Raw genomic sequence first — 27,840 nt, forward strand, 5'->3', positions numbered from 1 at the left:
TACCCCAGGCACGGCCAGTGTCCCATGCAGGCTGCACTTCATCCGACCTTGCTCCGAAGCAGCTACGCAGAGAGACAATCAGGTGAGACCCTGGCTTCCTCCAGCTTCCTCCTCCTGCTCTGAGTGGCTGGCAGCAGCTGATCCATTATGGGGACTGGGTGCCTGTGTGAGTTCCCTGATCCGGGGCCGTCTCTGTCTCACCCCTTGCTCCCACCCAGCACAGGCCTGCATGCAGTACCCTAACGCCCTGCAGAGCCCTGCCGAGCGCTCTGCCTCTCCAGAGCTGGGCCCGGCATCCACTCCTGTGTCCAGTCCCCAATGAAGCATCACTCTGCTGGGCAGCTCTCCCATTGGCCCCCTTCTCCCAGGCATAATGTCACAGGGATCCCAACCCCACCACAAGGTGCAGTGACTATCACCCCTCCCCCGCATCCCAAACACAGTGCTGGCTTTCCAGACACTCAGTCTCTCCGGAGCTGGAAATATGAGTGTGATTCAAACACCTGTTAGTGGGGAAAAGACCCAGGAGTGGGGTCAGTGGGTGTTTCATGTACCAGGTGCTGGGTGATAACATGAGAGGACTCCATGTTTCTAACACTAAACTGGTCTCTAGTCAGAGAACGATTGCAGAGGTGCTGCACCTGCAGCTGGCATTCCAGCCACGTGCACACAGACTGGCCTCCATCCTGGTGGCACTGGGGCCTCTTCCAAACTCTTCCTTCCTCCCACCTCTGCTCACCCTCCACGTTCCATGTAGGTGGCTACCGAGGGGACCTGCCAGCCCCAGCACTGGGGAGAGAGAGACAGCGGGAGATGGCAAATGACCCTTCTGAGAACCACTTTGCTCTGTAAACGGGACCCTGTTGCCTGGGACCCAGCCCCCTCTGAGTGGGCCTGGAGTCTCTGTTGACCTCCAGCTCCCCCCTACCTTCATCCCTGGTTCAGGGAGTCCCTGGCAGTGCATCTTGCAGAGCCCAGCCACTAAGGAGCTGGGACCTGGCTTCCCTGCCGAGTGTCCAGTTCTGTCCCTGGGGCACGGCTCAGTGAGGGCTAGAGGCGGAAGCCCCTTGGAACCAGGGACATGGGCTCCAAGCTGCATCCCCTCGGGCTGGGGGATCCCTCTCAGGGCCCTTCCAGCCCAGCCAGGCCCTTTAGCAAACAGCCCCAGCTCCAAAGCACTGAAATGCCCCACGAGGAATGGGGTGGGGGTCACTCCAGGGGCTGTCTCAGGCTGTCATGCAACATCTCCCTTGTGTGTTTTCTCCACAGGAAAAGAGAGAAGATGGGGCCAGTGGCCTACTTCAGCCTCTGCCTCCTCGGCTGCCTGGTCTTTAACCCCTCGCTGGAAGGTGAGTCCCTGCCCGGCCCCTTGGAGCTGGAGACCCCAGGGTCTATTTTCCCTTGTTGGGAAGTGAATTCATTTCAGTCAGGGGCCCCCATGCCCATCATGTGGAAGCAGCCATCACAGCTGGGTCCCCAGAGCCCCTTCCCCACCAAACCCATTAATCCAGACCCCACCCAGCAGTTCAGCACCTGCCCAAGGGGTGAGGAAGCTTCCTGCTGCCCCTGGCTCTAAGTGCAGAGGGAATCCCTGAGACATCCTGGGGCTGAGTGTGAGAGACAGGCTCGGAGCTAAACCCGCCCCCATCCAGGGCCGGTGCAACCACTAGGCGCCCGAGGCAGTCGCCTAGGGCGGCAAGTGGTTGGGGGCGCCCAGGGCCGTCCTCAGGCATAGGCAGCTGGGTAGGGCACCTGAAAATTTGGGGCACCACTGGGTCTTAGTGTCCACTCTACTGGTTTTCCTATCCCTGTTCTGACCCTTCCTGCCGGCTCTGAGTCTTCCTGGAAAGGGGATCTAGTAGTTAAAAGAGAAAAAGTCTCCAGCCTGCCAGACCTATTAGCACAAAACTGAAACTGCTAAAGAGCCATTCAAGGGGTAAAGAAGCCCTTTAACAGGCATTTGCCAACCCCCAGGTATCTACTGTCAGTTTCTGAATGTACTGACAGAAAGAACAGGAGAACTTGTTACCATACACACTCTAACGAGAGTGGTAATCAAAATGGTCCACTACAAAAAGTTTTTTTCTCTCCTGCTGGTAATAGCTCACCTTAACTGATCACTCTCTTCTTAGAGTGTGTATGGTAACATCCATTGTTTCATGTTCTCTGAGTATATATATCTTCCCACTGTATTTTCCACTGCATGCACCCAATGAAGTGGGCTGTAAGCTTATGCTCAAATAAATGTGTTAGTCTCTAAGGGGCCACAAGTACTCTTGGTTTTTTTTTTGCAGATACAGACTAACACCGCTGCTACTTTGAAACCTGACAAAACCAGTTGTGCATGACAGTAATATTTACTCAGAACATGTCAGTCTACAGGACCTTACTTTAAAATTTGCTTTAAAAATATTTCATTAGTGAGTTGGTGAAGATTATAAAATCACATCTCTAAAAAATCCTTGCACAGATTTTTAGATGCACAATCATCTTTAGCCTTAAATGCTGGGATCGTCAGACATATGGTTTTTTAAATAAATTCTTCAAAAGACCCCCTCGTATCTAAAATACACATTTTAATTACTATAGTAAAAAAAACTTACTTCCAAAGTCTTCCTGTCCTTTCTGTCCATCCATTTCTCCCTTCACCACGCCCCCACCATTCCCACTGAAGAGAGCCCTTAAAGGGACAACAGCCCTTTACTTCCAGATAGCTGGACAGAGTTTCCCTTTCTTTACTTCTGACTATCTGATGAAATAGTTTAAAGCAAAATCAGTACCTTAGTAAAATACGCAATCCTTTGTTATGCCTAAAATCTTTGGAAACATATTTTTTGAAGTTGGTGAAATTTCATAAACATGTGTTTTGTTATGGAGATCACACACAGTAAATTACTGTTTCCTTTTTCTAAAAGCAATGAACATTGTTATGAATACACTAAACCTCTGTGACTGATTAATTTAAAATAATGTCTGTTTCAGTGAGTTAAATATGCAGTAATCTGGAATGATTACTTTATGAAGGCTTAAAAGTACATTTTAAATATAAAATCAGCTTAGAAATACTGATTAAGAAAATGTAAAACAGAGAAGAGCTGCATCATGTATTCCATAATACTGAATGTTGTATTCAGCAAGACAGCTGACTCACCCTTACTACAAAGTTTTTGAAAATAAATGTCTGACAAACTTAAGGGCATATTAAAAAACCTGTGACTGACATTTTTTATTCTCAAGTTTAGTGCTTTTAATTCGGTACCTCCTGCACGTCCATTCTGTGTGAGGGAGAGGGTACAGGAGTCTCTGCGGGGAACTGTGACTTTCTGCCACCGTGAGGCGGCCGGGCGTCTTGTCATTCTTTCTGCCTTGTCCCTCTGCCCCGCCCCTGCTGGGCTGCAAGCTCAAGCTGCTGTTGGCTTGCGGGAGCGGCAAGCCCCAGCCATGGAGGAGCTGGCGCGGTGCAGGGGGACAGGAGCCCTACAAAGGCAGCGGTGGTGCCACTAATGAGGAGCACCACGCCCCCCGCCCCTCCTGCCCAGGCTGCAGCCTGGTGCCTCCCCAGGGGGCTCCTGCAGGCTGCAGCAGATACATGCGGGCAGAGGCCCCCGTGCGCCCCCTGGCTCCTTCCTCACCACACTTGGGCTCTGTGGGTCCTCAGCATGTGAGCCGCCCCCAGGGCGCAGGGCCCTGAGCCTGCTCCAGGAGGGGCAGCAGCAGCTCACACGCCCAGGAGTCGCAGAGCCCGAGCATGGCGAGGGGAGAGCCGGGGGGGTGGTGCACAGGGGCATCTGCTACAGGAGCCTCTAGAAAGCAGCTCCTCCCTGCCGAGCTGCTGCAGCGGCCCAAGCCCAGCAAAGCCAGGGAGTGGACTCAGGGCGGGGGCCGCTGGGGTGGGGCGAGGTGGGGTGGGGAGGGGTCACGGGGGGGGCTGTGCACCCCCCAGGGGAGTTCAGGGGTGGGGAGGGGGGAACCTGGTCTGGGGAGCAGCCCTGGGCATAGCTGGCCTCTGGGGTCTATAAAGGCTCGTTGGGATTTGCCCCTCAATGAACCAATGTTATGGGGGGAGGCGGAGGGCACAAGGTGGAAGTTTTGCCTAGGGCGCAAAATATCCTTGCACCGGCCCTGTCCCTATCTCCTGACGAGGCTTAGAGGGGGACTTTCCCCACCGGGGGGAGGGGGAGGAATCCCAACCAGGGAACAGAATGTGCCAATAACATCCCAAACAAGTGACAGCCATCTCTTTTCATTGGACTCAAAATGGCACCTCTTTGTAAACTTGACCCTTCTGCTTTGGGATAATCCAGACTCTTCCCTCCTCCCCCTCCAAGTCTACAGCCAATGTATATGGCCAAACCGGACAGTCTCTGTGCAAAAGAATAAATGGACACAAATCTGACATCAGGAATTATAACATTCAAAAACCAGTGGGAGAACACTTCAACCTCTCTAACCACTCAGTGACAGACTTGAAGGTGGCAATTTTGAAACAAAAAAACTTCAAAAACAGACTCCAAAGAGAGACCGCTGAACTCGAATTAATATGCAAATTAGATACAATTAACTTAGGTTTGAACAGAGACTGGGAATGGTTGGGTCATTACACTAATTGAATCTATTTCCCCATGTTAAGTATCCTCACACTTCTATGAGTCATCTTGCTTATCACTTCAAAAGTTGTTGTTTTTTCTGCTGCTGCTACTAGCTCTTCTCAATTGATTGGCCTCTTACAGTCGGTACGAGTACTTCCACCTTTTCATGTTCTCTGTGTGTATAAACATCTTCTTGCTGTATGTTCCAGTCTATGTATCCAATGAAGTGGGCTGTAGCCCACGAAAGCTTACGCTCAAATAAATTTGTTAGTCTCTAAGGTGCCACAAGTACTCTTGTTCTTTTTATAAATTGACTGTTTCATAATTTGTTCCAGTCTCTTTCCAGGTATCGAAGTTAGGCTATAGGACTATAATTTCCCAGATCTTCTTTGTTCCCCTTTTTAAAGACAGGTACTATGTTTGCCCTTCTCCAGTTCTCTGGGACTTCACCCATCCTCCATGAGTTCTCAAAGATTATCACTAATGGTTCCAAGATTGCTTTAGCTAGTCCCTTATGTATCTTAGGATAAATTTCATCAGGCTCTGCCTCTGAGCAACATATAAATGATCTAACATTCTTTAACCTGTTCTTTCCCTATTATGGCTCGCATTCCTTCCCTATTTTTGATATTAATTATGTTAAGTACCTGGTTGCAATTTCCTGTAAACAGAGTCTAAATGAGCTCTCCCCTGACATCTAGTGGTGAACTGCGGAAAAAGACTTCAGTATCTGGTCTCGTTTGCATGGACACACACCCCCTGCCTAGGTGCTCAGCATGATGGGACTGCTTGCCCAAATGATCACTTGTGGCTAGTGTTCGATCCCCAATCTCCTTGTTATTGGCGCAGGAGTAACAAAGCGTTGCTATTCATGTTGTGTGAATCAAAGGCAGCAGAACTGTACCCGGCAAACCCCAGTGGAGGGACTCACTCTCAACTAAAAAGCACTTGCTAGGCAGGGAACATGAGTGCCAAAAGGAGCTGAGAGAAAGAGAGAAGGGACAGGTATTATTTGTATAGGTGAGGTAGGGGGTGGGCTGTGTTTAAGGCTCCTAGATGCCATTTGATTCTTCCTCTCTCCATGGTATAATAAAAGAGCTAATTTAATCTCACTTGAAAGTCTTGTTGCACGCTGCAGAGCTGAAATCACTGACACCTAAATTTAAGTATTAGACCTACTTTGGGACAGTGTCTCTATTGCAAGAGACTGCCCAGGGTGCACCAGCAGTGAGGCTTCACCACTAACAGCTGAAATCACTGAGAGCTGTGTGAAGTGTGGGAGGGCACTGAAGACATCTTGACAAGTGGGCAGCTGGTGGAGAGGTGTGGCAAGCAGCCAGCAGAGAAGCTGGTGGAAAGGGCCAGAGCAGAGCCCAGCAGAGGTGTGGCAATCAGCCATTGGGGCAACGAGCAAGTGCCTGATCAATGCATTGTGTAAGGTGCCTCATTACCCCACCCCACCCTGCCTTCCACACAGAGCGGGAGGTGAACTTTGTGAATGAACCTCTGAACTCTGGAGTTGCGCTGGGCAAGGACAGCAATCGTGAATAGGGTACAGAAAAGAGATGGGCACATTAAAAGGACTTTTGGGTTGCTGGACTTAAAACACTGAGGGGAAAAGGACACTGCTCAACTTACTTGCGGTGGGTCTTTTGATCATGGTTTGTGTTTATGAGCCCTAGTTGCAGTGTTTTCCAAATTAATGCTGAGTTACTCCCCTCCTTTTATTAAAAGATTTTGCTCCACTCAGACTCCGTGCTTGCAAGATGGGAAGTATTGCCTCTTAGAGGCACCTAGGGGTGGTGTGTTATTGTCCCAGGTCACTGGGTGGGGGATTGAGCTGGTTTTGTCTTGTATTGTTGAAAAGCAATGACTAGATACTGAAGCTGGCCCTTGTTGCTGCTGGTTCCACCTGGCAGAAGAGTTACATTCCCTTTTAATGAAGATTGAAGCAAAATAGACATTCAACACCTTAGCCTTCTTGATGCCGTCGGTTATTAGCTCTAATTCCCAGCTAAGCTGTATACTTGCCTTCATCTTTCTCTTGGCTCCTAATGTATCTATAGAAACTCTTCTTACTGCCTTTTAGACTCCTTGCTAGGTGTCATCATTTTGTGCCTTTGTATCTTTCTGATTTTGTTTGTACAGTTTTGTGTTATTCTATTGTGCCCCTCCTTTGCAATTCGTCCATGTTTTCACTTTCTATAGGATTCCTTTCTGATTTTCAGGCAATTGAAGAGCTCCTGATGGCCTCTCACTGGCCTCTTATTATTCTTCCCATCTCTCCTTTTCATCAGACTAGTGTGCTGTTGTGTCTTTAACAGTGTCTCTTTGAGACACTGCCAGCTTCGCTGAGTTCCTTTTTCCCTTAGATTTTCTTCTGATGGGACCTTACTGACCAGTTCTCTGAGTTTGTTAAGACAGCTTCTTTGAAGTCCATTGTGTTTATTCTGCTGCTGTAATTCCTACTCTTCCTCAGAATCATGAAATCTTTCATTTCACAGTCACTTTCACCCAATTAGCTTCAAACTTCAGATTCACAACCAACTCCTCTCTGTTAGTCAGAATTAAGTCTAATGTGGCTTTTCCCCTATTTACGTTCTCCACTTTGGGAAATAAGAAGTTACCCCCAATACATTCTAAGAACGTTCTGAACATTTTATGTTTTGCCATATTGTTTTTCCAGCAGATATCTGGGAAGCTGAAGTCCTCCCATTAGTACTAGGTCTTGTCTTTTGGATATTTCTGTTATTTGTTCTAGAAATACCCCATCCTTCTCCTGATGTGGTGGGCTCAAGTAGACCCCTACCATGACATGACCCTTCTTTTTTCCCCTTTTATCTTTATCCAGAGACTTTCAGTTGCTCTGCCTCTCACCTACTGAACCTCAGAACAAGTGAACATTCTTGATGTCTAATGCAATACCTCTTCCTTTTTACTCTGCCTGTCATTCCTGCACAAGCTATACGTCTCCCTACCAACATTCCAGACAGGAGATTTATCCCACCAAGTCTCTTTGATACCAATTAAGTCATAATGTAGCTTCTATACTAATACTTCCAGTTCTTCCATGTATTCCCCATACGCCTTGAATTTGTGTAGAGACATCAGAGACGTACAGCAGATTCCTGCACTGTTATCCCTCTTGTTGCTCCTATGACCCCATTGTAATTTTCCTTACCCCCTCCCCCACCAACATTTAGCCTTCCACTAAGGTCACTAGTGGGATTTTGTCACCTGCCCCTTTTGAACCTAGTCCAAAACCCTCCTCATTAGGTTGGCAAATCAGTATGTGGTGTCCCCATGACACCCAGTGCTCTCCATCCTCACCCCACAGTCTCCTGTGTCCTCTGACTCAACCCCCTGTTCCACCTCCCTGTCAGGTTCCCCAGTGCTCCTGCACAGATCACCTTCCTTGAAGACAGCCCAGTTCCTGCCCCCTTGGAGAGAAGACAATGGTAATTTTCAGTAGGACGGCAGCACGGCCACGGACAAAGGGGCAAGGAAGTGGCAGCTGGTTTAACTGACTGGCTTCAGCCCCATTGAAAGTCATAGGAGATAGTGGCCATTTTGACAGAGGGCAAATGTTCACAGGATTTGGGGAGATCTGGAGAAGCTGGAAGGATGACAGCCGGCAGGTCTGCTCCGATTCTCTTCTCTGAAAAAGCCTCTCACCGCACTGTTCTCTCTTCCCTTCCCATCCCCTCTCTCGGATCAGGAATAGGGGCCACGTCCTGTCCCCCTGAATGGCTCCTCTACCAAGGCCACTGCTATGCGTTCTTCCCTGAAAAGGTGTCCTGGTCAGAGGCTGAGGTACGAGGCTTTTCTCAGGGATCGCAGGGGCAGGGTGGGTTAGTGGGCAGGGCCTGGAGGGGTTTGGTGACACCACCAATGGCCCCATTGTGTACCCCTGCAGAGGTGGGGTGGGGAGGCTGCAGAAGTGACATGGCTGATGCCAGGCCCTGGGGCTCCAGAAGAGGCACCAAGAGGGGGCCCTCTCCCCTCACAGCCGTCCCTGCTCCTGCTGCAGCCTGGTGGGGCAGGACACCACACCAGTGCCAAACAGCGTCCTCCGGCAGGGGGGTAACAGGCCGTGCTGATTTCCCTGCTGCAGGTAGCGTGTCAGTATCACCGCAAAGGGGCCCATCTCGCCTCCATTATCACTGAGGCAGAAGGGAACACAGTGGCCAGATACATCACTGAGTCAGGCGCCAAGGATCAGGTCTGGATCGGACTGCATGACCCTCGACAGGTGAGTGCCCAGACCCTGCTTTGCCTCTGGCAGTTACGTCCCCCCACCCCCATGACTCTGTTTCCCTGGGGCTGTGCAGAGACCTTGAGTCCTCATAGGGTCTGCCAGGCAGTAGCGTAGCTAGCAGGGTTCAGTGGAAGCAGCCGCTTCCCCTCACGGCAGCAGGCACGGAAACGGTGTAGCACGGCCGGAGGAGCCATGCGGGGGCAGCAGACGTGACCGGAGGAGCGAGGGGGCCAGTTCCTCGGCTCAGGGCTCGACAGCCAAGTGCTCCCCGCCCCTTGCTAATGCGGCGGGCGGGGGGAGGCGAAAGGGCCCCTGTGCCTTTAAGGCCGTCTGGCTGGCGAGCCCCACATGGCGTGCACCCAGTGCTGGGAGCAGGCGGCAGCGCACGACGGAAGGTGAGCGGGGGGTCCGATCGGGGGGCGTGGCCAGAGGAGGAGCCAAGGGGGCGTGGCCAGAGGTGGAGCCAAGGGAGGGCGCCTTTTTTCTGTTTGCTCCCCCTACACTGAAAACCTGGCTACGCCACTGCTGCCAGGATCTCCCTCCCCCACTCTCAGGGTCTCCCATCTGCACTCCACCTTTAACCCCTGCCCTCCCGCACCCCTTCCGTCTCCATCCTGGCGTCAGCTCTGACTCCCCCTTGGCTTTTCCCTTCTAAATATAGCCAGGCCCTGCTCTCCCCATCATCAAACTGACCGTTGACCTGCACCTGCCTCTCCAGTTACCACCCATCTCCCTTCCCCCTGCCAACTCATGCAATGTGCCGTGTCCTCCCCCTGCACCCCACATCCCGTCTCCACTCCACTCTAAACAAGTTTTCTAGTAACTTTTTCCTGCCCAAGCCTTGAGCCTCTGCTCCCCAATGACCTATGCACTGCCCCAGACACTGCTGGTCACTCCCTCAGCTTGGGGATCCCGTCCTTGCCTGGTTCTCCTTAGGAGATCCCCCAGCTCCTTACGGCAGGGAGACGAAGGGGAGCAGTCACAGGCTGGGAAGGGGCCCCAGAGGGGGAAGGAGCCATTATGATCATAGAACTAGAAAGAACCTCTGGGGTCACTGAGTCCAGCCCATGCTATGGCCGGCAACCCCATCACACCACCCCCTTTGTAAACCTATCAAGCTCCATCTGAAGCTTTGTCTCCATCAGTTTCCTTTCCCTCCCCCCTGCACAGGGAGGTGCTGGGGTCAGGAGGCTCCCTGAATAGCACATACAGACTCAGCCCCTGGATCCCCCGCCCCAGACCTGAGACTAGACTGGACCCAGAGCGATAGATGTGAGAGGCTCTGTATCCCTTTCTCTAGTGTCCTCAGCCCTCGAGCTCCCCTAGGCCTGGCAATGGATGAGCACTAGTTCTCTAACCCCAAAGCCAGCTAGTCCCCCCATGAGCTGAGGCCAGGCCAGAGCCAGCACCCCTAGAGGTGAGATGCCCCATGTCCCCTTCTCTGATTCTACTGAGCTACCCAGTCCTGCTAACTGGGATCAGACTGACGCTGAGCCCACTGGAGGGAAAAAGGCCCCGTGTCCCATTCACTGATCCATCCAGCAGCTCCATCACAGATGCACTTTTATTTTGCTTACACAGGATGAGAAACCACCAGTGCCCCCCGAGGGGCCATGCCCATGGGGTTTAGGGACTAGAACACACTCCAGAGTGACTCTGCTCCATCATGAGATAAGTAGTTAATTCAGGCAAAGGGCTTGGAAGGGAGATGGTGAAATTCATGTGCTAAGTGTTACTATTAGATCAGCGACTCCAGGTCCCGTCCCCCTGAGCTGGCCTCTCCCCACCAACTGCCCCACGGCCATTCCCCGACTCTCCCACTGCCTGAGTGGGGCACTTCTGTGTTGGGTTTAGGTGTTTCTATGGTGCCTTGTCACCAAGGTCTCTTCTTCCCGGGACCCCATGACCTTTCTCCCCTGTCTCTGCAGAACAGACGCTGGAAGTGGACAGATGGCTCCCTGTATCGCTTCAGTAGCTGGAATATTGGAGAACCATATAACCTGAACAACAATGAGTACTGCATTGAGCTGGTGAAAAACACAGGTAAGCTGGTGAGCTACAAGGGTAAGCAGACAGTTGAAACACACATGCACCAACCAAGGGGCCAAGACAGGACCCTGGCCACACACTCCAGGCTCCCTCTGCAGGCATGGCCTCCTGTCCTGACACCCTGCCTCACTCGCTCAGCTCACACTGCCGCTCTCTCTCCCCTGATCTCACCCGAAAATTCCTCCCCATGTGTCCCAGTTTGAGGCTCAGCTCTAGTCAGAAGCAGGCCATCCAGTACATTTGGTCCCAGATGATCAGTTAAAGGGAAAGACCAGAGCAGAGCTATTGCCTACTAGGTGGCATGTAGGGACTCTTTGGGTGGTGCCTTGGTGGCTTTTGCCACCCTGATTCTGGAGGCAGCCAGGGGGCTATTTTGGCCTCAGGAAAATTTAGAGCAGCCTCAGGGCTGCTCTGACAGTGGCAGTAACAACTTGGATGGCCAGAGCACAGGGGCTTCAGCCACACCCCAGCCTGTCCCCTGTGCTGGGGAGGCCAGGACTGGGCAGGGCAGCTGTCTCTGCTGGGTTTCCCTCTACAAGAGGAATCCCCAACTGGCCATTAAGCCAGCTTCCTGCTGTCCATGTTGCTGGAGAGGTGTAGGGGGCTGGAGTGGGGCTTAATGCCTTGTCCCCTTGGCTGGCAGTAGGACACGGAGCTGGGTGAACAGGGAAAGCTCACTAGCTATTTCATGAGTGACTCATTCTTCATGGGCCATGCTAGTCACACGGCCTCACCCACCCTCCGATGCGCCTGAGTCTGAGTGTTCAGCAGCGTTGGCACGACTGCTCCTTCCCCCACAAACTCACACTGGGCAGGACTTTTCCCCCCACTGTCTCCTACATAAAAGTGTCACTCAGCCAATCCTGGAGCGGGAACAATGCCATGTGGCCTGCACGACCAATCACACACACAGCTAATAGTTGAAGTACATAACCATTTCTGAATAACGCTCCCGGGGCTTTGTGGCTCTGCCAATGGGAAAGAGGGTGAAATTCACAGCAATTCATCAACCCGAATCCGTAGTGCTAGGTCCCCTGGGCAGAGATGCTGCCTCTGGGCCCTGCCCAAACCCACATGTGTAGGAGGTGGAGGTAGGGCCGGCTCATTCAGTGCAGGGCCAGCCGGCTTCTCTCTTCCTGAGCTTGTCTCCCTGCGGGCACCTAGCCAGGGCTCTGTGCTCTCCTTTCTGGCCTTTTGAGGGTTGTTGGCAGGAAGAGGAGGTAACAGCAGTCACAGATCGAGAGGCAGCCTGGTCTAGTGGACAGGTATGGGGCTGTGACTCTGGAGACCTGGCTTCTATTCCTGGACCTGCCATTGATCTGCTGGGTGACCTTCCCCGCTCTGGGCCTCAGTTTCCCTACACACCTCTTGTCTGTTTAGACTGTGTGCTCTCTGGGGCAGAGACTGTCTGTCAGTGTGTGCATGCACCACATAGAGCACCAAGAGGCCCCCTCGTGCTCTCATCAGACATATTCCAGCACAATAGAAGAGGGTCTGCCGCTGACACAGCATCCCTCAGGGAGCGAAGGAGCCTGTCCCTGTCTGAGGTACATGGGGCTTCATCTCCAGCCTCCTCATCCTCACAGCCCCATGCCCAGGGGCTGGGGGGGGTCTTCTCTCAGCAGGGTGCATGGGGGGGTCACTGTAAGGGCAGGAATGGCCCCACTCACCCTTCCCCCACCCCAGTGATTTCTGTTTTACTTTCTAGGTTTTAAGAACTGGAACGATCAAGTCTGTAACATGAAGAACGGCTACGTTTGCAAGTATGGACTGTAGCGGGGGGAGTCACTCGCCTGCACCTGAAGGGGGACCTCAGCACCTGGGATGCAAAAGAACTGGGCTCCTTGGGCATGATCAGGCAACGTCCCAGGCTTTCCGATGCCTTTGCTGCATGGAGGGCCTGTCCCCTCCCTCCCTGAGAGACCAGCTCTCACTTCCCCAGGTGTCTCTGTTCTAGTGACACACCTGTCCCCTCCCTCTCTTCCCCTCAGTGCCTGCAGCCCACGACAAGAATAAACGCTCCTGAGCATGCAGTTCTGTGTGTGTCTCCTCTGTCCCATTCCTGGCCCCACGTAGACACGTCCATCCAGCCCCTCGGACTGTGTCCTGACCCCCCCAGATCCCAGTGGAGCAGAGGACGGGGACCCCTAGAGGGAGGCAGGATGGGCAGGGGCGGCTCTAGGCACCCGCAAAGCAAGCACCTGCTTGGGGCAGCCCATTTGCAGGGGCGGCATGGGAGCTGAGAACCAACAAGGGGCTCTGGGAGCTGTAGTTCCTTTGTTAGCTCCCTGCCTATAGAGCCAGCTCTGGAGCAGGGAAAGAACTACATTTCTCAGCATTCCCTTGGCCACTACCAACTGGAAAGGAAGGAGGGGGACCTCATGCAGTACCATGCTGTGAGTGGAGATTTGCACTGTGCATGGTAGGGAGACCATATTTTAACATTCAGAAAACAGGACACTCCATGGGGAAGGAGGGTCGCCCGACCCTGCCACCATCCACTCCCTCCGACTGCCCCTCACAGAAACCCCAACCTATCCAACACCCCCCCCCTGCTCCCTGATCACCCCCTCCTGGGACCCCTGCCCCTAACTGCCCCCCAGGACCTCACCCCTATCTAAGCACTGCTGGTCCTTGTCCTCTGATTGTCCCCCACAGGACCCCTGCACCTAACTGCCCCCCAGGATCCCACCTCCTATCTAAGCCTCCCTTCTCCTTGTCCCCAACTGCCCCCTCTTGAGACCCCCCCCAACTTCCCCCCAGAACCACACCCCCTACCTGTCCCCTGACAAACCCCTGGCACTTCCATGCCTATCCAATTGATGCCTGTCCCCTGACTGCCCCCCCGAACCCATCTAACCCCCCCTTCTCCCTGCCCCTGACTGCCCCCTTGAACCTCTGCCCCATCCAACCTCTCCTGCTCCCTGTCCCTTGACTGCCCCCCCGGAACCTCCTACCCCTTCTACAACGCCCCAACCCCTTACGGTGCCACTCAGACCAGCATGTCTGGCTCTGCGCAGCGCCAGACACGCTGCTGCATACATGCTGCTGTGCTCCCCCGCGGAGCCCACAGTCCTCCCACCCACCCACACACTCATCCACACCCACACCCAGCACCTGCCTTCCAGATTTGAACACCTCAAAATTCAGGAGCACTCAAGCTCAATTTGGGCAGCTGTTACTTCATTTCTCCTAAATCAAATATACTGATCCACTGTAACTTGCGTAGAAAAGGTAGGATAAAATTGAGCAAGAAATGCTTCCCAGTGATTATCAGGACTGGAATTGCTATTTCCATAGCCATTGCCTTTTGTTTGTTTAAAAGGAAGACAGACAGTGATATTGCATTGGCAAATTCCCCATAGAAAGAAAGAGTGAAACAAAAGGATAATGAAGGCAGCTCAACTTTTCCTCATTTATGGAGGACAGTCTTATACTGTGCATCCAGATACCCTCCAATCACACAAGCTGAAAATTGTTCCACTTTACTGCAGCTCTGTAACCAGGAGACATCTCACCCTGGGCTAGTGACTCTCTCATTGACCTGGCCGCCCTGTCAATCGGGCTGACCTGGAGCATTGGCCTCTCCCCATTGGCCCCAGGGACTGTCAGTCCCAGTATTCTGATTTCTCCAGGGCCCTTCCCCGGTACTGGGAGAGGACAACCAAACAACCCCACTCAGTTTGCTTCAAGAAACTGGTCTGCTGACCCACTGTGAGTGGCAGAGTTTCCAAGACCCTACACAACACACACAGCCCCTGCTGTGAGAGGAAAAGGGGGAAATGAGAGGGGGTGCCCAGTGACTTTGGCAAGTACAGGTACTGAATGAATGTTTTCCTGATAGCTACCTAGGAGGGGGAGAGACCTTCAGTGTGTTTATGCAAATACAGTTTGCTCCTGCCCCGCTTAGATATTCAGCAGATAAAGTGGTGTCAAAGTCATCAATTTTGGCTGGTGTTAGATACAAATCGCTTTATTACTGAATGCAGGAGTAGAGAAATGCTGTTGCCGAAATGTTGTAATTATTGTAGGACTACAAGGAAGCATGACGGTGCTTAACCTGTCCCAAATGGGGGGGGGGTCAGCTTCAGCTGAAAGGACCTTCTTAAGCCAAGAGCTTGAATGCCAGAGCCAGTGAACATAAGAGGGATATGACAGATGTTCTAGTTAGGAGATGTATGGATTGTCCTTAGGCTGGTTTGACCTGTTTCTCCCCACTGTTCAGAGAAAGAGCTAAATAGGCTTCATTAGGAGCCTCTTTTGTTATTTTAAATGCTCCATCAGTGAGAGCTGAAATCACTTAAGATGGGGCACTGTCTCTGCACAGCCTGCAAAGAGCTGAATGTGCAGATGTCACAGCAGAGAGGCAGGTGGCAGCAGAAGGTGACTGACAGCTGGCGAATGAGTGGCTGGTGAGACAGTGAGCAGAGCAAGTGGCCAGTAGGGCAGGTGGTGGAGAGGGGTGGTGGACAAGTGCCTGAGCAGCAGAGCAAGTAAGGTGACTCCTTACCTCCACCCAGGGTGGGAGGTGAACTCTGCAGATGCACCTTTGAACTCTGGGTCTGCACTGACCAAGGACAGCAACTGTGAGTGGCGTGCAGAGAAGGGACAGGCACGTTAAAGGGACTTTTGGGTGGCTAGATTTAAGCACCCGAGGGGAAAAGGACACTGCCAGCTTACTTGGGGTGGGTCTTTTGCTCATGGTTTATGTTTATGAACCCTGTGTCAGAGTGTAGTGAGGCGGTGTGGCTCCCCTCCTCCTCAGGGAGGGTCGAGCCCCGCCAGGGGCCAGAAGGGGCGGGGCCACATAGCACTGGACCCACCCCTCAGAGGCTCAGGTGGCCACCCAGAAGTATAAAAGCCGGCCGGTGGCACTCAGTTGGAGCCCAGCCGCTGTCGGGAGCAGACCTGCCAGAAGGTGCTTGTGACTGGGAGGCTGCTGAGGCCCAGGGCAGTTGCCCTGACTGGCCGGAGCTTCCCCGCGCCCGCTACGACGAGGAGCTGCCGGAGCTGCCCCGTCCCTGCTGTTACCCCGAGGAACCCCTGGAGCAAGCCTGGCTGGACTTCCCAGAGGTACTGCCGGATCTACCACCCAGCCCCAGCCCGGAGGGGCCCAGGCTACTGGACTTCCCAGGGGCTGACGCCACAAAACAGGTAGACCCAGAGGGGGAGATTGGAAGTAGCCCGGGGGCAGCCGACCCCAGTCAGGCTGCAAGTGTACCGGAACCCATGTCAGTGTGTTGCGGTCAGGAACCCCACTGACCGTTAGCGGTGACAGCTGCTACTAGGGCCCCGGGCTGGAATGCAGTGGAGTGGGTGGGCCTACGTTCCCCCTGCCACCTGTACCCGGGTGGCAGAATCCCCGTCTCCCCGGCCGAAGGAGGCCATCAAGTCTAGTGACTGACTGCTCAGCTCTGAGCCTTTGTAACTGTGTTTGGTGCCCCGCCCGAACCAAGGGCTGGGCCCCCTTCAACTGTGTCACTGCTCGGTCCTGCCCCAAAGGGCCCGAGCTGTGTGAACTATTGACTGCTCAACCCTGAGCCACAAGGGTCCGAGCCTCTATAACTTTGTGTTTGTTGCCCCGCCCTATAGCAGAAGGCCAGGGCCCCGGGTGACTGTGCAGCGTTGCTCAGCCCTGAAAAAAGGGGCTGACACAGACGACGTGTATCCAGGCCGGTGTGGCTCCCCTCCTCCTCAGGGAGGGTCGAGCCCTGGCCGTGCACCTTTACACAGAGAAAAACAGAGTTCTCACTCTAAGGTTGGATGCAAGTCAGATACGTTATCTCTCTAGCAATTGCATGGAGGGAGAGAGCAGAACAGGTCTCTCTCCAGGTAAACCATTACAGCAAGCATTTATACCTTTTGTTACAGACAACAGTTGCATTTTGTTTATACATTGGTCATCTTGATATCTTATTTTTCTTACCAATTTAGACTCTAGCCTACATTCCATACTTATCTAACACAAGGTCGCAACAACTTCTCTCACAGTTCTTTCCCACCCGCCTCACACAATCCTCGCTTCAACAAATCTCGCGTTGTTAGGATTACAGCTAGCCTGACTCTTGCTCACAAACTACACTATTTGCATTGAAATCCCCTTCATTTCCATCTCTACTTCCACACCTGTTAGTGGTGTTTTCCCAAATTAATGCTGAGTTACTTCACTCCCTTTATTAAAAGTTTCTTTTCTGCACTCAGACTCTGTGCTTGCGAGTGAGGAAGTATTGCCTCACAGAGACGCCCAGGGGTTATGTGTAATTTTCCCAGGTTACTGGGTGGGGGCTTGAGCCAGTTCTGTGTTGTGTTGATGGAAAGGAACCCCTAGATATTGAACCCAGCACTGGTTGTTGCTGGCTTCACCTGGCAGAAGGGTTACACAAGAACTAGGGGTCACCAAATGAAATTAGTAGGCAGCAGGTTTAAAACAAACAAAGGAAGTATTTCTTCACACAACGCACAGTCAACCTGTGGAACTCTTTGCCAGAGGATGGTGTGAAGGCCAAGACTATAACAGGGTTCAAAAAAGAACTAGATAAGTTCCTGGAGGACAGGTCCATCAATGGCTATTAGCCAGAGTGGACAGGGATGGTGTCCCTAGCCTCTGTTTGCCAGAAGCTGGGAACGAGCGACAGGGGATGGATCACTTGATGATTCCCTGTTCTGTTCATTCCCTCTGGGGCACCTGGCATTGGCCACCGTCAGCAGATAGGATACTGGGCTAGATGGACCTTTGGTCTAACCCAGTCTGGCCGTTCGTATGTTGGAGCTTTAGACGGGTTGGTGCCTGCCCTGCCTGAGGGCCTGGGTGCCTGAACTATTCATTGCTCTGCCCTGTCTGAGGGTTTCAGTCCTGGAGACCGACTGAGGCTTGGCCCAGCCCAGAGGGCCTGAGCTCTAGAGACTGCTAACTCCCCCCTTTTACAGACTGCCCTTCTAGGTGCATGAGGGCAAAGAGGTGTCGCCTCCCTCGGAGATTGACAGCAAGGGACGGCCACACACACCTACAGCAATCAGGCCTAATTGGTGGAGAGAATAATAAGGGGATGGACTGTTCCACCCACCATTCCCTTTCCTGGGTCCTTAAAGAAACACTGGGGGGGGGAAATTGGCTACAGGAGCCACCCCCACTGTCTCCTGGGACCCTGGGCCTTCGTTATCCTGATCCTCAGAGATGTCCTCAGCAGACCAGGCCTGAAAGACTGACCCAGATGACATCACCACCTTCATGGGCTTTGGCTGAAGCCCAAATACCACTTGGGATTTGAAACACCAGCTCCAACCCATTGTAACTAACTTCCTCTTCCCCAAAAGGGCTGTTAGTGTCACTAGGCATAACCCTAGGTAACTCGGGTGGGTGGAAGGCCACGAGTGTTGATGAAGCCCTCCTGTTCTAGGCCAAAGCGAACCAAAGCCCCTCCATGTTGAACTCTACTCGACCTAGAAAGCTATCAGTTGCAGCACAGGTCAAACCGGTCTAAAGCAGTAGTGATAAGGCCTCCGTGTTGAAGGACAAGATAACTGGCAGAAGGAAAACTTACTAATGAGCTGCCATGGCCAAGATTACTTAATGCACCTGCGCTTACGTAACTGCTACAGGGAAAGAAGGGGGGGAAAGGAAAAAGAATTTAAAAAGGGAAAAGCCACTTGTGTGTGTGTGTGCAGGATTTGAGATTGTATTCTCCCTTGCACCTTATTTGAGCTCAAATAAACTTGTGTTTTGCTTCTCCACCCTGGTGTGTTTATTCGAGCCGAGCACACCGGGCCACGAACCGCTGTTGCTTGGCCTTGGGCTATCTGTGCCGGCAACAGGGCAATGATGACCATCCCACCGCAGAAACCATCAAACAAGGGAGCAGGGGACCTTTTAAAATCTCCTGAGCGAAAAAGAAAGGGAAGAAGGGATGTTGTGAAGATAAAAGCCTCGCTTTGCACTTTACATTTCAATGCTCCTGGCCCCGTTTTAATTTTCTTTTCCTCTGGTCTGAATTTTATAATGCATTTGCCTGGGTACTAAGCAGTGTGAGGTCCCTGAATGCCACCCTCTGGACCTTGTTTCCAGCTAGTTAGTGTTGGACAGTGACGGGGTTATGTTACCACTCCTGGGGGAATTCTGCACCACTGTGTGTGCAGAAAACATGCCCCCCCCCGCCCCCCCACACACACAGAGAGTCTTTGCTTCCCTGCAGAAAGTGATAAGGAAACAGTTGGAACCCATGTGGGGAGGAGGAGTTTCTGGGGAGGGGTGTAATTGGGGGTGTTTGCCCCCAAACAGAGGTGAGGTGGGATGGCACACAGGGTCATATGCCACTGGCATCCCCCTGTCCCTCCCCCGCCCATTTCTGTGAGCAAGTGCAGAGCTGCAGGTCTGGAAGAGGCTGTCCCTGGGCTCTGCTGCCTTTGCAGCTGCATGCCTCTTCCTGGGTCCTAGTGCCACTTGTGTGCTGGGATCCATCCTGTTTTCTGTACAGTACTGAGTGCCCACAGTGGGGCAGGGCAAGGGGGGCGAGGTGGCGTGGTGTGGGAAAGAGACAGTGGGGAAGGAAGAGTGTTGGGAGGGGATGGGGCAGTGGGAAAGAGAAGAGGATGGGGAAGCAGGGGTGGGGGAGCAGCAGGAGCCAGGCAATGAGCCCTACCTCCTCTCCACCTGGACCACCCGAATGAGCCCCCCGGACACCCACCCCACTGAGCCCCAACCAGCTGCACCTGGATCCCCTCCTGACGAGCCCCCCCTCCCCTGCACCCAGTCCCCCACTGCTGAGCCTCCCACACCCAGCCCCCTCTGCTGACTCTCGACCATCCTGTAGAGTCCCATTAACTCTGCGCCTGGAACCCACCAATGAGCCCCTGGGCATCCAGATCCCCCACTGAGCCACCCACACCCAGATTGCCCCACACAAAACTCTCTTGCCCCACAGCTGGATCCTCCCACACGAAACTCCTCCACACTTGGATCCTGCTGGGTTGAGCCTGCCTGCCCACACGTGGTGTGTCTGATGCAGAGGGGCAGGGCACTGGGGTGTTCTAGGGCGGCCCAGCCCTTGTGCTGTATCGGGGTCTGGAGCAACCTCACTGCCGAGTCCTGTCCTGGGGGGCAGAGCTGCAATGTGATCTCCCACTTCTGTGCAGCCAGTGGCCTGTGCTCCCCACTGCCACATTTATTTATTGACAAATAACATTTGCAGAGTCTGAAAATACTATGCACAGACTTTTTATTTTTTTGGCGCAGAATTCCCTCAGGAGTAACTAACACCTTTGGCCCATCTAGTCCATCCAAATTAATACAACAGGCTCTGACCTGAGTGGGGCCTCTAGGCATGGCCTACTACAACGTAACTTCACCCTTCTGCCAGGGGGAATCGGCAGCACCAAGGGTCAGGTTCAGTATCTAGGGGTCCCTCTTAACACTGCCACAAACAACCAGCTCGAGCCCCAACCCAGTAATCTGGGAAAATTTAACACCATCCCAGGCACCTCCAAGAGGCTTCCCCACTCACAGGCACTGAGTCTGTGTGTAACCAAAGAGAACTGCTCTTTGAAGGGACAGGGAACCCAGCATTAGCTTGGGGAAACAGCACAACCACATTCAAACACGTGATCATCAGCCAGCCCAACCCCATAGCACGCTGGGCAGTGCCCTTTGCCTCAGTTTCCCACCTGCTGAGGAATAAATGTCCCGTTAGCACATCGCTCCCCTCTCCCTCCACTGCACCCCACTCACAGTTGGCCAACAAAGACCCAGAGCTCAGAGGGGCCTTCCTGTGGGTTCACCTCCCACCCCCGGGACATGCATCCAGCACAACTGACCCTGCTGCCACCATTCGCTCTGCCACCATCGGTCACTCCAGCATTGCTGCTGCTTCTCTGCTGCCGCCTGCCGCTCTCTGCGATGCCACGTTCTGAGGTTCCACCACTTTAACCCAGCGCTCAGTGGGTAGCGGGAAACCTCACTGCTCAGGCGCTCTCTTTCCCTGCACCACGGTCCCGCACCAGGTCGATGACTCGGCAGGTAGCGCTCATTATCCATGAGTTCAGCCCTAGTGACCCCTTAACAGACCTACTCTCAACTGAGCCTGATTAGCTCTGTCTTTAAACCAGGGCTTCTCACAACAAAATTTTTGGTGGCCTCTGTGCACTTGCTGGTGGCCGTTTTGACAATTTTTTCTAAAAGACTTCACTAACTTTAGGAAAAACAAACCAATATGCACATAGACACGTCCAAGCGATTGTAATTTATTTCAGTGTAGGGTTTGTATTTTGCAGACTCAATAACAAAAATAACATACGGGGAGTCTCTATTGTTTACTGGACCTAAATGCAATAGAAACACAAGTAAGGTGCTTTGAATGTTCTTGTCTTTTTTGTTGTTTCTTTGGCTTTTTGGTAAAAGGTGGATGTCAGAACAACAATTAGACCTGGACTTTGCTCCAGTTCTTGTGCTCTGGGCAGGAGCTCCTCACCACGCCAGGGAGCTGCCAAGCCCTGCAACAGCCCACACCTGTTGAACTGCAGCAGTAGCTACAGCATCTGTAAAGAGCGAGTGCAGTCCTTCAGCAGAAGCCCACCCTGGGGAAGGTGGGCTGGGACCTCACCTGTGGCGTGTGGAGTCCCAGGCTCCCCGTGCCCCGGCCAGGCAGGAGTGGGGGAGCTGCACAGGAGAGTGCCCTGGTGAGCCAATGCCTCAGCTGACCCCACTGACAAGAGCTGCTCCAGCACCACGTGTCTCCAGAGGTGCTGCCCACACCCTGCTTAACGAGTGCACTTCATTGCAGGGCGACGGCCTGCGTCAGGACAGACTAAGCCCACTTCTGCTGCCCTTTACTCAGTTAACATGGTAACAATCTGTCAGTGCCCTGCACTCAGTAGAAAAGTGACTTGTAACCCAGCACCAGCAGCCAACAGTTTTCCTTTGGCACCGCAGCTCTGTCTGCTGGATATCAGGACAAAGAAGGTGAGTTCATAGAATCACAGAACTAGAAGGGACCGCGAGAGGTCTCTAGTCCGGTCCCTTGCACTCAGGGCAGGAATAAGTATTATCTAGACCAGTGCTTCTCAAAGTGGTGGGCCGCAGACGGGTGCTGGTCCGCGAGTCACCGGCTGTCGGTCCGTGGCGAGTTTCCTCATAAGAGCGTCGAATGGGATAATAATATGGCACCGGTCCCTGGCACACTGGAAAACAAAAATTGCCGGTCCCCCACATCAGATAGCCTGAGAAGCACTGACCTAGCTCATCCCTGACAGGTGTTTGTCCAACCTGCTCTTAAAAATCTCCAATGACAGGAATTCCACAACCTCTCTAGGCAATTTATTCCAGTGCTTAACCACCCTGACAGTTAGGAAGTTTTTCCTAATGTCCAACCTAAACCTCCCTTGCTGCAATTTAAGCCCATTGCTTCTTGTCCTGTCCTCCGAGGTTAAGAAAAAAAAATGTTCTCCCTCCTCCTTGTAACAACCTTTTAGGTCTCATGTAAACACAGGAGTCTTTTCCTGCAGCCCATCACTAGATGTCAGGGGAGAGCTGGTTCGCTCCCTGCTTACATAACCACTGGGCGCTGACAACAGGGAGGGGTTCAGAGGGTTAACAGGCCTGTGGGGAACGTGGCTCCCTCCCACCAACCGGCTCCCAGTGACTGAACCCTGCAGGAGCCTGCAGAGACCAGGCATGAGGGGCAGACGCAGCCCTGCTTCTATCCCCCCCAACCCCTGCAAACCTCTGCAGGGCCCACAGAGCCAGGATCAGCCCCACCACAGCAGTGGGGTGGGGGGAGGATGTGTTCTCAGGGAGCATGCGTGTGAGTGGTGAGAATTCACAGGGGGCGGGGGAGTTCACAGAGGGGAGGGTGGTTGTCATCTCTGCTGCTGCCCAGCCTCCCTGTCCTGGGCACCTGCCAGCTTTTCTTGCAGTGGATCAGGAAGCTGAAACTCAGAGAAATGAAACCTAAAGCGACCACGAGGAAACAGAAAGAGCCGGGCTGGGAAATGCAGCAGGTCGTGGTGAGCCCACACCCCCTGCCAGCCTGCCTCACTCTGGGGCGAATGCGCCGAGCCAGCAAGGCCTCAGGGTGCTCTGAGAGCCTCGCGTGACCGGGGCTGGGGAGCACACGGGACATGATGGGATTTGTGCCTTTAAGGAGCCTTTTGTGCATCTCCAGCAAGGGGCTCTCAGCTGGGAGCTGGTCATGGCCCGTTAACCCTCGCATGCCCAGGCCTCAGGCACCGATACCCCCCAACAAAAAGAAACCGTGGCTCTGCTTCCCCTTTAAATACATTGCTCTAGGTGTGGCCCTAGGGTGCTGGCTGTTCCCCCCTCACCCCTCAATGATGGGACAGTCCCCGCCCTCCCCACTGATCGAGGGCAGAGAACCAGGCAAACAATTCCCCAAGTTTGTTGAAATCAGCTTTTTGAGTGTATTGTCTTTATGCTGCTGCTCCCCCTCCTTCCTTCCTTCCCCTGGGATCACAAACTCTGTCCTCCCTTTCCCCCAAGTTCCCTTCCACCTTCAGATTCACAGCCAGCTCCTACGTATTCGTCCGAAGGAAACTGCAACTAGCCAGCGACCGTCCCCCTCACATCCCCCACCTTCTGAAACAAAACAAAATGTATCTTTAAAAAACCCTGTGGAAACAAGACGCGGAGTTCTCCCTCTGGGGAGAGGGGAACCCAAACACATGCCAGGTGTTAGTCACGTTGGTTAATGCACAGCCAGACAGGGCCCAGACACTGCAGGGAGAGGCAGAGGATAAGAACCTACATAGGACCGAACAGAAGAGACCCCACTGTCCCCACAGCACAGTGAACCAGGCAGGGCCCCACGGAGATAGAACGTGATCGTGTAATTGAAGAGTGCACCAGCCTGCGCCGGTGCAAAGGGCAGAGACGAGGCAGCACAGGGAACCAAACTTATTTCCTCACTTCAGAGGGTTTCATTTTTATGTGGGGGAGGCATTTTCAAAAGCACCGAAGTGATTGAGGAGCATGGATCACGCTGGCAGCCAATGGGACCTGGGCGTCTAAATCAGGAGGGCACTTTTGAAAATCGCCCCCTGCACGGATAAAGCTGGGGGAGGGTTCGGGGAGGAGGAGGAGACCTGGAGGAGCAGGTACAAAGCACTCACATTTTCCTAATTGCCCTGCCTCAGTCATTTCCCTCTGCTCCTCACTGCAGGGGGCAGGGGCAGGCTGCCAACTGTGCCGCACAGTCCCCATGTGTAGCACGAGGCCGGGCTGCTCACTGCCCTGTGCAGGTACCTTGAAGTGACCGAGGGAGAGCTCCTCTGTGCTATGGGCCCCATCCTCTGCACACAACCGCAGCCCCTGCGTTCAGGGCAGTGCAGGCTGTTCCCACCCGGGCGACACGAACACCCCAAGGTGGCAGGGAAGGGCTGGCCGGAGGCCGGGACACGGCCAACCTGTTCACTGCACTGGCTGTGGTGCTGGTGGGGTGCGTAGCAGGGAGCACCCTGGGGTGTGGTAATGGTGAGTGACCCCATCTGTGTGCTGGGAAACCCAGGGCAGGATTCTACGTGTGCAAACCTGTGTGTACACACACACACACACACACACACACGCACACATCCCGTAACTAGTCCCATCTCACCCATTGATCTGCAGATGGCAATTCAGGCAGAGTGGAAGCTGGAGATGACAAGTAGAAGTGAACGTTAAGTTTCAGTTTCCTTTTCTCCAGCTCACTCTCCCTTTCTGTTGAAATTCGTCTGACAGACAAGTGAGATCACCAGCTCGCAGCCCAGGCTGTCTATAAAGGAGCAGGGAGGTCCCAGCCTACACAATCCGCTCTGGCCCCCTACAAAACTCGGGTCTCTCCCACAACCGGGCACTTCTGCCTTGGGAAGGAAGCCAGTGCGGTGAAAGGAGCCGTCACCTCCCCTGGCTGGGCTGGGGTCTCAGCTGATCACAATGAGGTAGGAGCACTGGGGTCGCTGGGCGGGGGGTAGGGGGCATTTCCAGCAAGGACTAAATGCAGACACCTTCCCAGCCCTCTCTGCGCATTTCTGGGGCTGGAAATCTCCAGCTTTTATACCTCTGGGGCGGGGTTAATCTGGGGTAATTTTGCATCCTGTTGACGCTCCAGGCTGGTGACTCACAGGGCTAGAGCAGATGCCTGTTTACACCTCACCCTGCGAGCTCACATCACCGCCACTTACCGGAGAACTCCCCGCTCTGGCCATGTCACTCCGGCTTCACTCCGCATCACCCCAGGAGCCGAGGGGAGAGCCCCGCCCCCGCCGCGTCCCCTCTCCCTGTTGTGGTTTTATACATCTACGTGGCTGTTACCAGACTAGTCACGGGCCCTAATCCTGCGCCCCTCCGCACAAACCCGGGGGGGATTAACTCTGATCCCCGGGGAGCTGGAGCCAAGGGGCAGCCGGGGGGCGGGACGGAACCAGCCCGGGAGATGCAGAGAGAAAAGGCAGCAGGAGCCCGGAGCTACAGCGCGGAGGAGGCTGCAGGGAGGGGAACCAGCTGCTTGCAGAAGGGGGGGGGGGGGCTCTTGTGAACGCTCAGCCTGGACTGAGACCACGTAACCCCTCCCCCCAGCGCTGGGCACGGCCCCAGACCAGAGAGCGGGGCAGCTTGGAGGGGGGGGGGGGTCTAGCAAAGCGGGGGGGGGAGTTGTTCTATTGTTCAGTGCGGTGCTTGTTCCCAGAAAGAGGACACTGCCGGGTGAGGAGGGGGAGGGAACCGAGGAGGTACAGTTGGGGGGGCTGGAGGTGGTACCTGCAGCCGGGGTACTCCCTGGAGGTGGGGGGCAGTGTCACTCCCTGTCATGGTGGTGAGGATGATTGTAGCGTGCAGTGAAAATTCATTCAGGCCAGATGGAGTCTCATTTTCCCCTTCTCTTTGCAGTGCCCTTCCCCTGAAGGAGAAGCTGCAGGCCCTCCAGTGCCACTTCACCTGGAACTTTGAAATCAGAGACAAGGTAGATGCAGCTCACATCCTCCAAACTCTGGCTCTCAGGATTGCCCACACTCACTACCAGAACCAACCTACGCTCCTTGCCATGCAGGCTTATCTCTGCCACCTGCAAGGGCAATATGAAGACGCTCTGCAAAGCCTTAGAGAAGCCGAGGAGATTCTGCAAAGAGATCACCCAGATAACTTCCCCCGGCAGGTCCTGGTCATTTACGGAAACTACGCCTGGATCTATTATCACTTGGCCCACTATGATTTGGTTGAGCTTTATCTGGACAAGCTTAGAAAGATCTGCAGCTCCCTGAAGAGCCGCTCTCCATATGCAGCTCAGATCCCTGAGATACATGCACAGAAAGGCTGGTCTCTCCTGGCAGCAGGCTTCCGCAATGGCGGAGAAGCCACAAAGTGTTTCCAAATGGCATTAAGAGAAGATGAAGCAAATGGGGAATTTCTTGCTGGGTTGGCAATCGCGGTCTTTGGATCATGGACTCATTCACACAAGTCTGTATTTTGGAATGCTGCCAGAGAGAAGTTGGGCGCCATTATCCATGAACAGCAGCAAAACTATGAAGCTAAGGTGTATTTAGCCAAGATCCTTAAGAGGACGGATAGGCAGCAAGCTGAAGCCCTCCTAGAAGATGTTGTTCAGAATAGCCTGGACCCTGAGGTCCTGAGACATGCAGCCACGTTCTTTCTACCAGAATTCCTAGAAAAAGCAATTTCTATCCTACAGCGAGCAATATCTCTGAACCCCAATTATCATCTCCTTCACTATGACCTTGGCCTCTGCTACAAGATGCAGTTGAGGGGGGACAATTCCAGCAGAAGAGAAGAAATATTGGCAGCAGCTATTGAGGCCTTCAAAAAGGCTGTGCAGAAAGATCCAGTGTCTGTGTTTTCAAAGCTGGCTTTAGCTGAAATGTATGGAGAAAATACACCTCGCTACCAGGAAGAGATTTATCTCAATCTCACAAGTGAAATGCCCAGCCTCAGCAAGAAGTGCCAGCAGGCAGTCTCCCTTCACTGGGGGGATTTCCTCTTCTACAAGCAGAAGTCACTGTGGGAGGCAGCTCAGATATACAAAGCAGGTTTCGCCATTCCAGACAACTACCCGGAGAGGCAACAACTGAAAAAAAGGTTGGAAGAGGTGGCAGGAGAATTCCAGCAGAGCTCCCAGACCATGGAGGCTGAGGACATACATGACTTCATTCAACAGAATGAAACTCCACAGTACATAGGGAGATCCACTGGTTGCAGCAACAGAGCAGGAGACTGGAGACGTAGAGAAAATGTGTGATCCTTTCCCTTCTCTGGACATACTTTGTGAAGCGAGTCACTTTCCCCACCTGTGTAACAATGACATTCGTGTTGCAAATGATTCTGGGTCCCCTGAATAGTTCAGACCACGGCATATGCTGCTGCTGCTTCTTAGAATTATTATTAGCTACCTGTATTGTGATAGCGCCTAGAAACCCGCATATGGACCAGGACCCCTTTGTGTCTGGCCTCAACGAGTCTACAGTCTGCAACAAGAGACAACAGGAGGGAACCAGCAGACAGACAGGGGAGCTCAGGCAGACAATACTGGTCAGCAAAATGGACAGTGGTCTCAGCCCACCAGCTACCCAGCCATTGTCAAGTGTTTTGTAAGCATCACTGCAGAGGAGAGTTTAGCTTCTGATACTGAGCAGCTGTTTCTACTCAGAGGGGACAGTGCGACCATCCTTGTCTCTAAGCAAACCTACCTCCCAGCTCTGCTGCCTTCTAACATCCACGCAGCAAATAGCTGTGGAGTTTTTTGTGTTGTGTTTTTGTATTTGCATAGCTGAGTGCCTGTAGTGTGTCTATATCATGATTCCCATCTTTGCTTTCAGCACCTCTCACTGACAATGATTCACATTTACATGGCACCTTCACCCCCAGCTTGTCAGGGATCTGCTATGTTTTTATTTCATTTACAACAGAAATAACTGAGAAAACAGAAATAAATCAATTACACCATCTTGGAA

The 27,840-nt window shown here is 53.2% G+C and overlaps 2 protein-coding genes and 2 long non-coding RNA genes across 5 annotated transcripts in view; 3 read left to right on the top strand and 1 right to left on the bottom strand.

Moving 5' to 3' along the window:
• The window catches only part of LOC127037957 (uncharacterized), a 46,660-nt gene extending 18,820 nt beyond the window's left edge, over window positions 1-27,840 (top strand). Inside the window, exon 2 of the long non-coding RNA XR_007770532.1 lies at window positions 27,618-27,840. This is a non-coding gene — a long non-coding RNA (uncharacterized LOC127037957). The remainder of the gene's footprint in view (window positions 1-27,617) is intronic.
• LOC127037942 (C-type lectin BpLec-like) lies at window positions 15-13,038 on the top strand. Of its 2 annotated transcripts, XM_050930161.1 has the most exons (6): window positions 15-82; window positions 1,270-1,349; window positions 8,308-8,402; window positions 8,704-8,841; window positions 10,776-10,890; window positions 12,605-13,038. In XM_050930161.1, the coding sequence occupies exons 2-6, from the start codon at window positions 1,283-1,285 to the stop codon at window positions 12,670-12,672; spliced, it is 483 nt and encodes a 160-aa protein (XP_050786118.1). In that variant the 5' UTR covers window positions 15-82; window positions 1,270-1,282; the 3' UTR covers window positions 12,673-13,038. The 2 variants fall into 2 exon arrangements, with proteins under 2 accessions (XP_050786118.1, XP_050786109.1); XM_050930152.1 differs by lacking the exons at window positions 15-82; window positions 1,270-1,349 and having other exon boundaries at window positions 8,214-8,402.
• Window positions 10,394-25,717, bottom strand: LOC127037958 (uncharacterized). The gene is made up of 2 exons (XR_007770533.1): window positions 25,063-25,717; window positions 10,394-10,874 (listed from the first exon to the last, which is right to left on the bottom strand). It is a non-coding gene; the product is annotated as an uncharacterized LOC127037958 (long non-coding RNA).
• On the top strand, window positions 24,673-27,840 carry LOC127037862 (interferon-induced protein with tetratricopeptide repeats 5-like). Its single transcript, XM_050930014.1, has 2 exons — window positions 24,673-24,819; window positions 25,766-27,840. Exons 1-2 carry the CDS (start codon window positions 24,815-24,817, stop codon window positions 27,126-27,128), a joined length of 1,368 nt encoding a protein of 455 aa, XP_050785971.1. The 5' UTR covers window positions 24,673-24,814; the 3' UTR covers window positions 27,129-27,840.

The sequence above is a fragment of the Gopherus flavomarginatus genome, chromosome 1 (genome assembly GCF_025201925.1).
Source record: "Gopherus flavomarginatus isolate rGopFla2 chromosome 1, rGopFla2.mat.asm, whole genome shotgun sequence".
Classification (NCBI taxonomy): domain Eukaryota; kingdom Metazoa; phylum Chordata; order Testudines; family Testudinidae; genus Gopherus; species Gopherus flavomarginatus.

What these genes read in the sequence shown, in the direction of transcription:
- LOC127037942 (XM_050930152.1), top strand. Translation starts at nt 8,214, where the DNA reads ATGACAGCCGGCAGGTCTGCTCCGATTCTCTTCTCTGAAAAAGCCTCT. An exon ending in GACTGCATGACCCTCGACAG is followed by an intron (nt 8,842 to 10,775) that starts GTGAGTGCCCAG and finishes CTGTCTCTGCAG; the next exon opens with AACAGACGCTGGAAGTGGAC. An exon ending in TGAGCTGGTGAAAAACACAG is followed by an intron (nt 10,891 to 12,604) that starts GTAAGCTGGTGA and finishes TTTACTTTCTAG; the next exon opens with GTTTTAAGAACTGGAACGAT.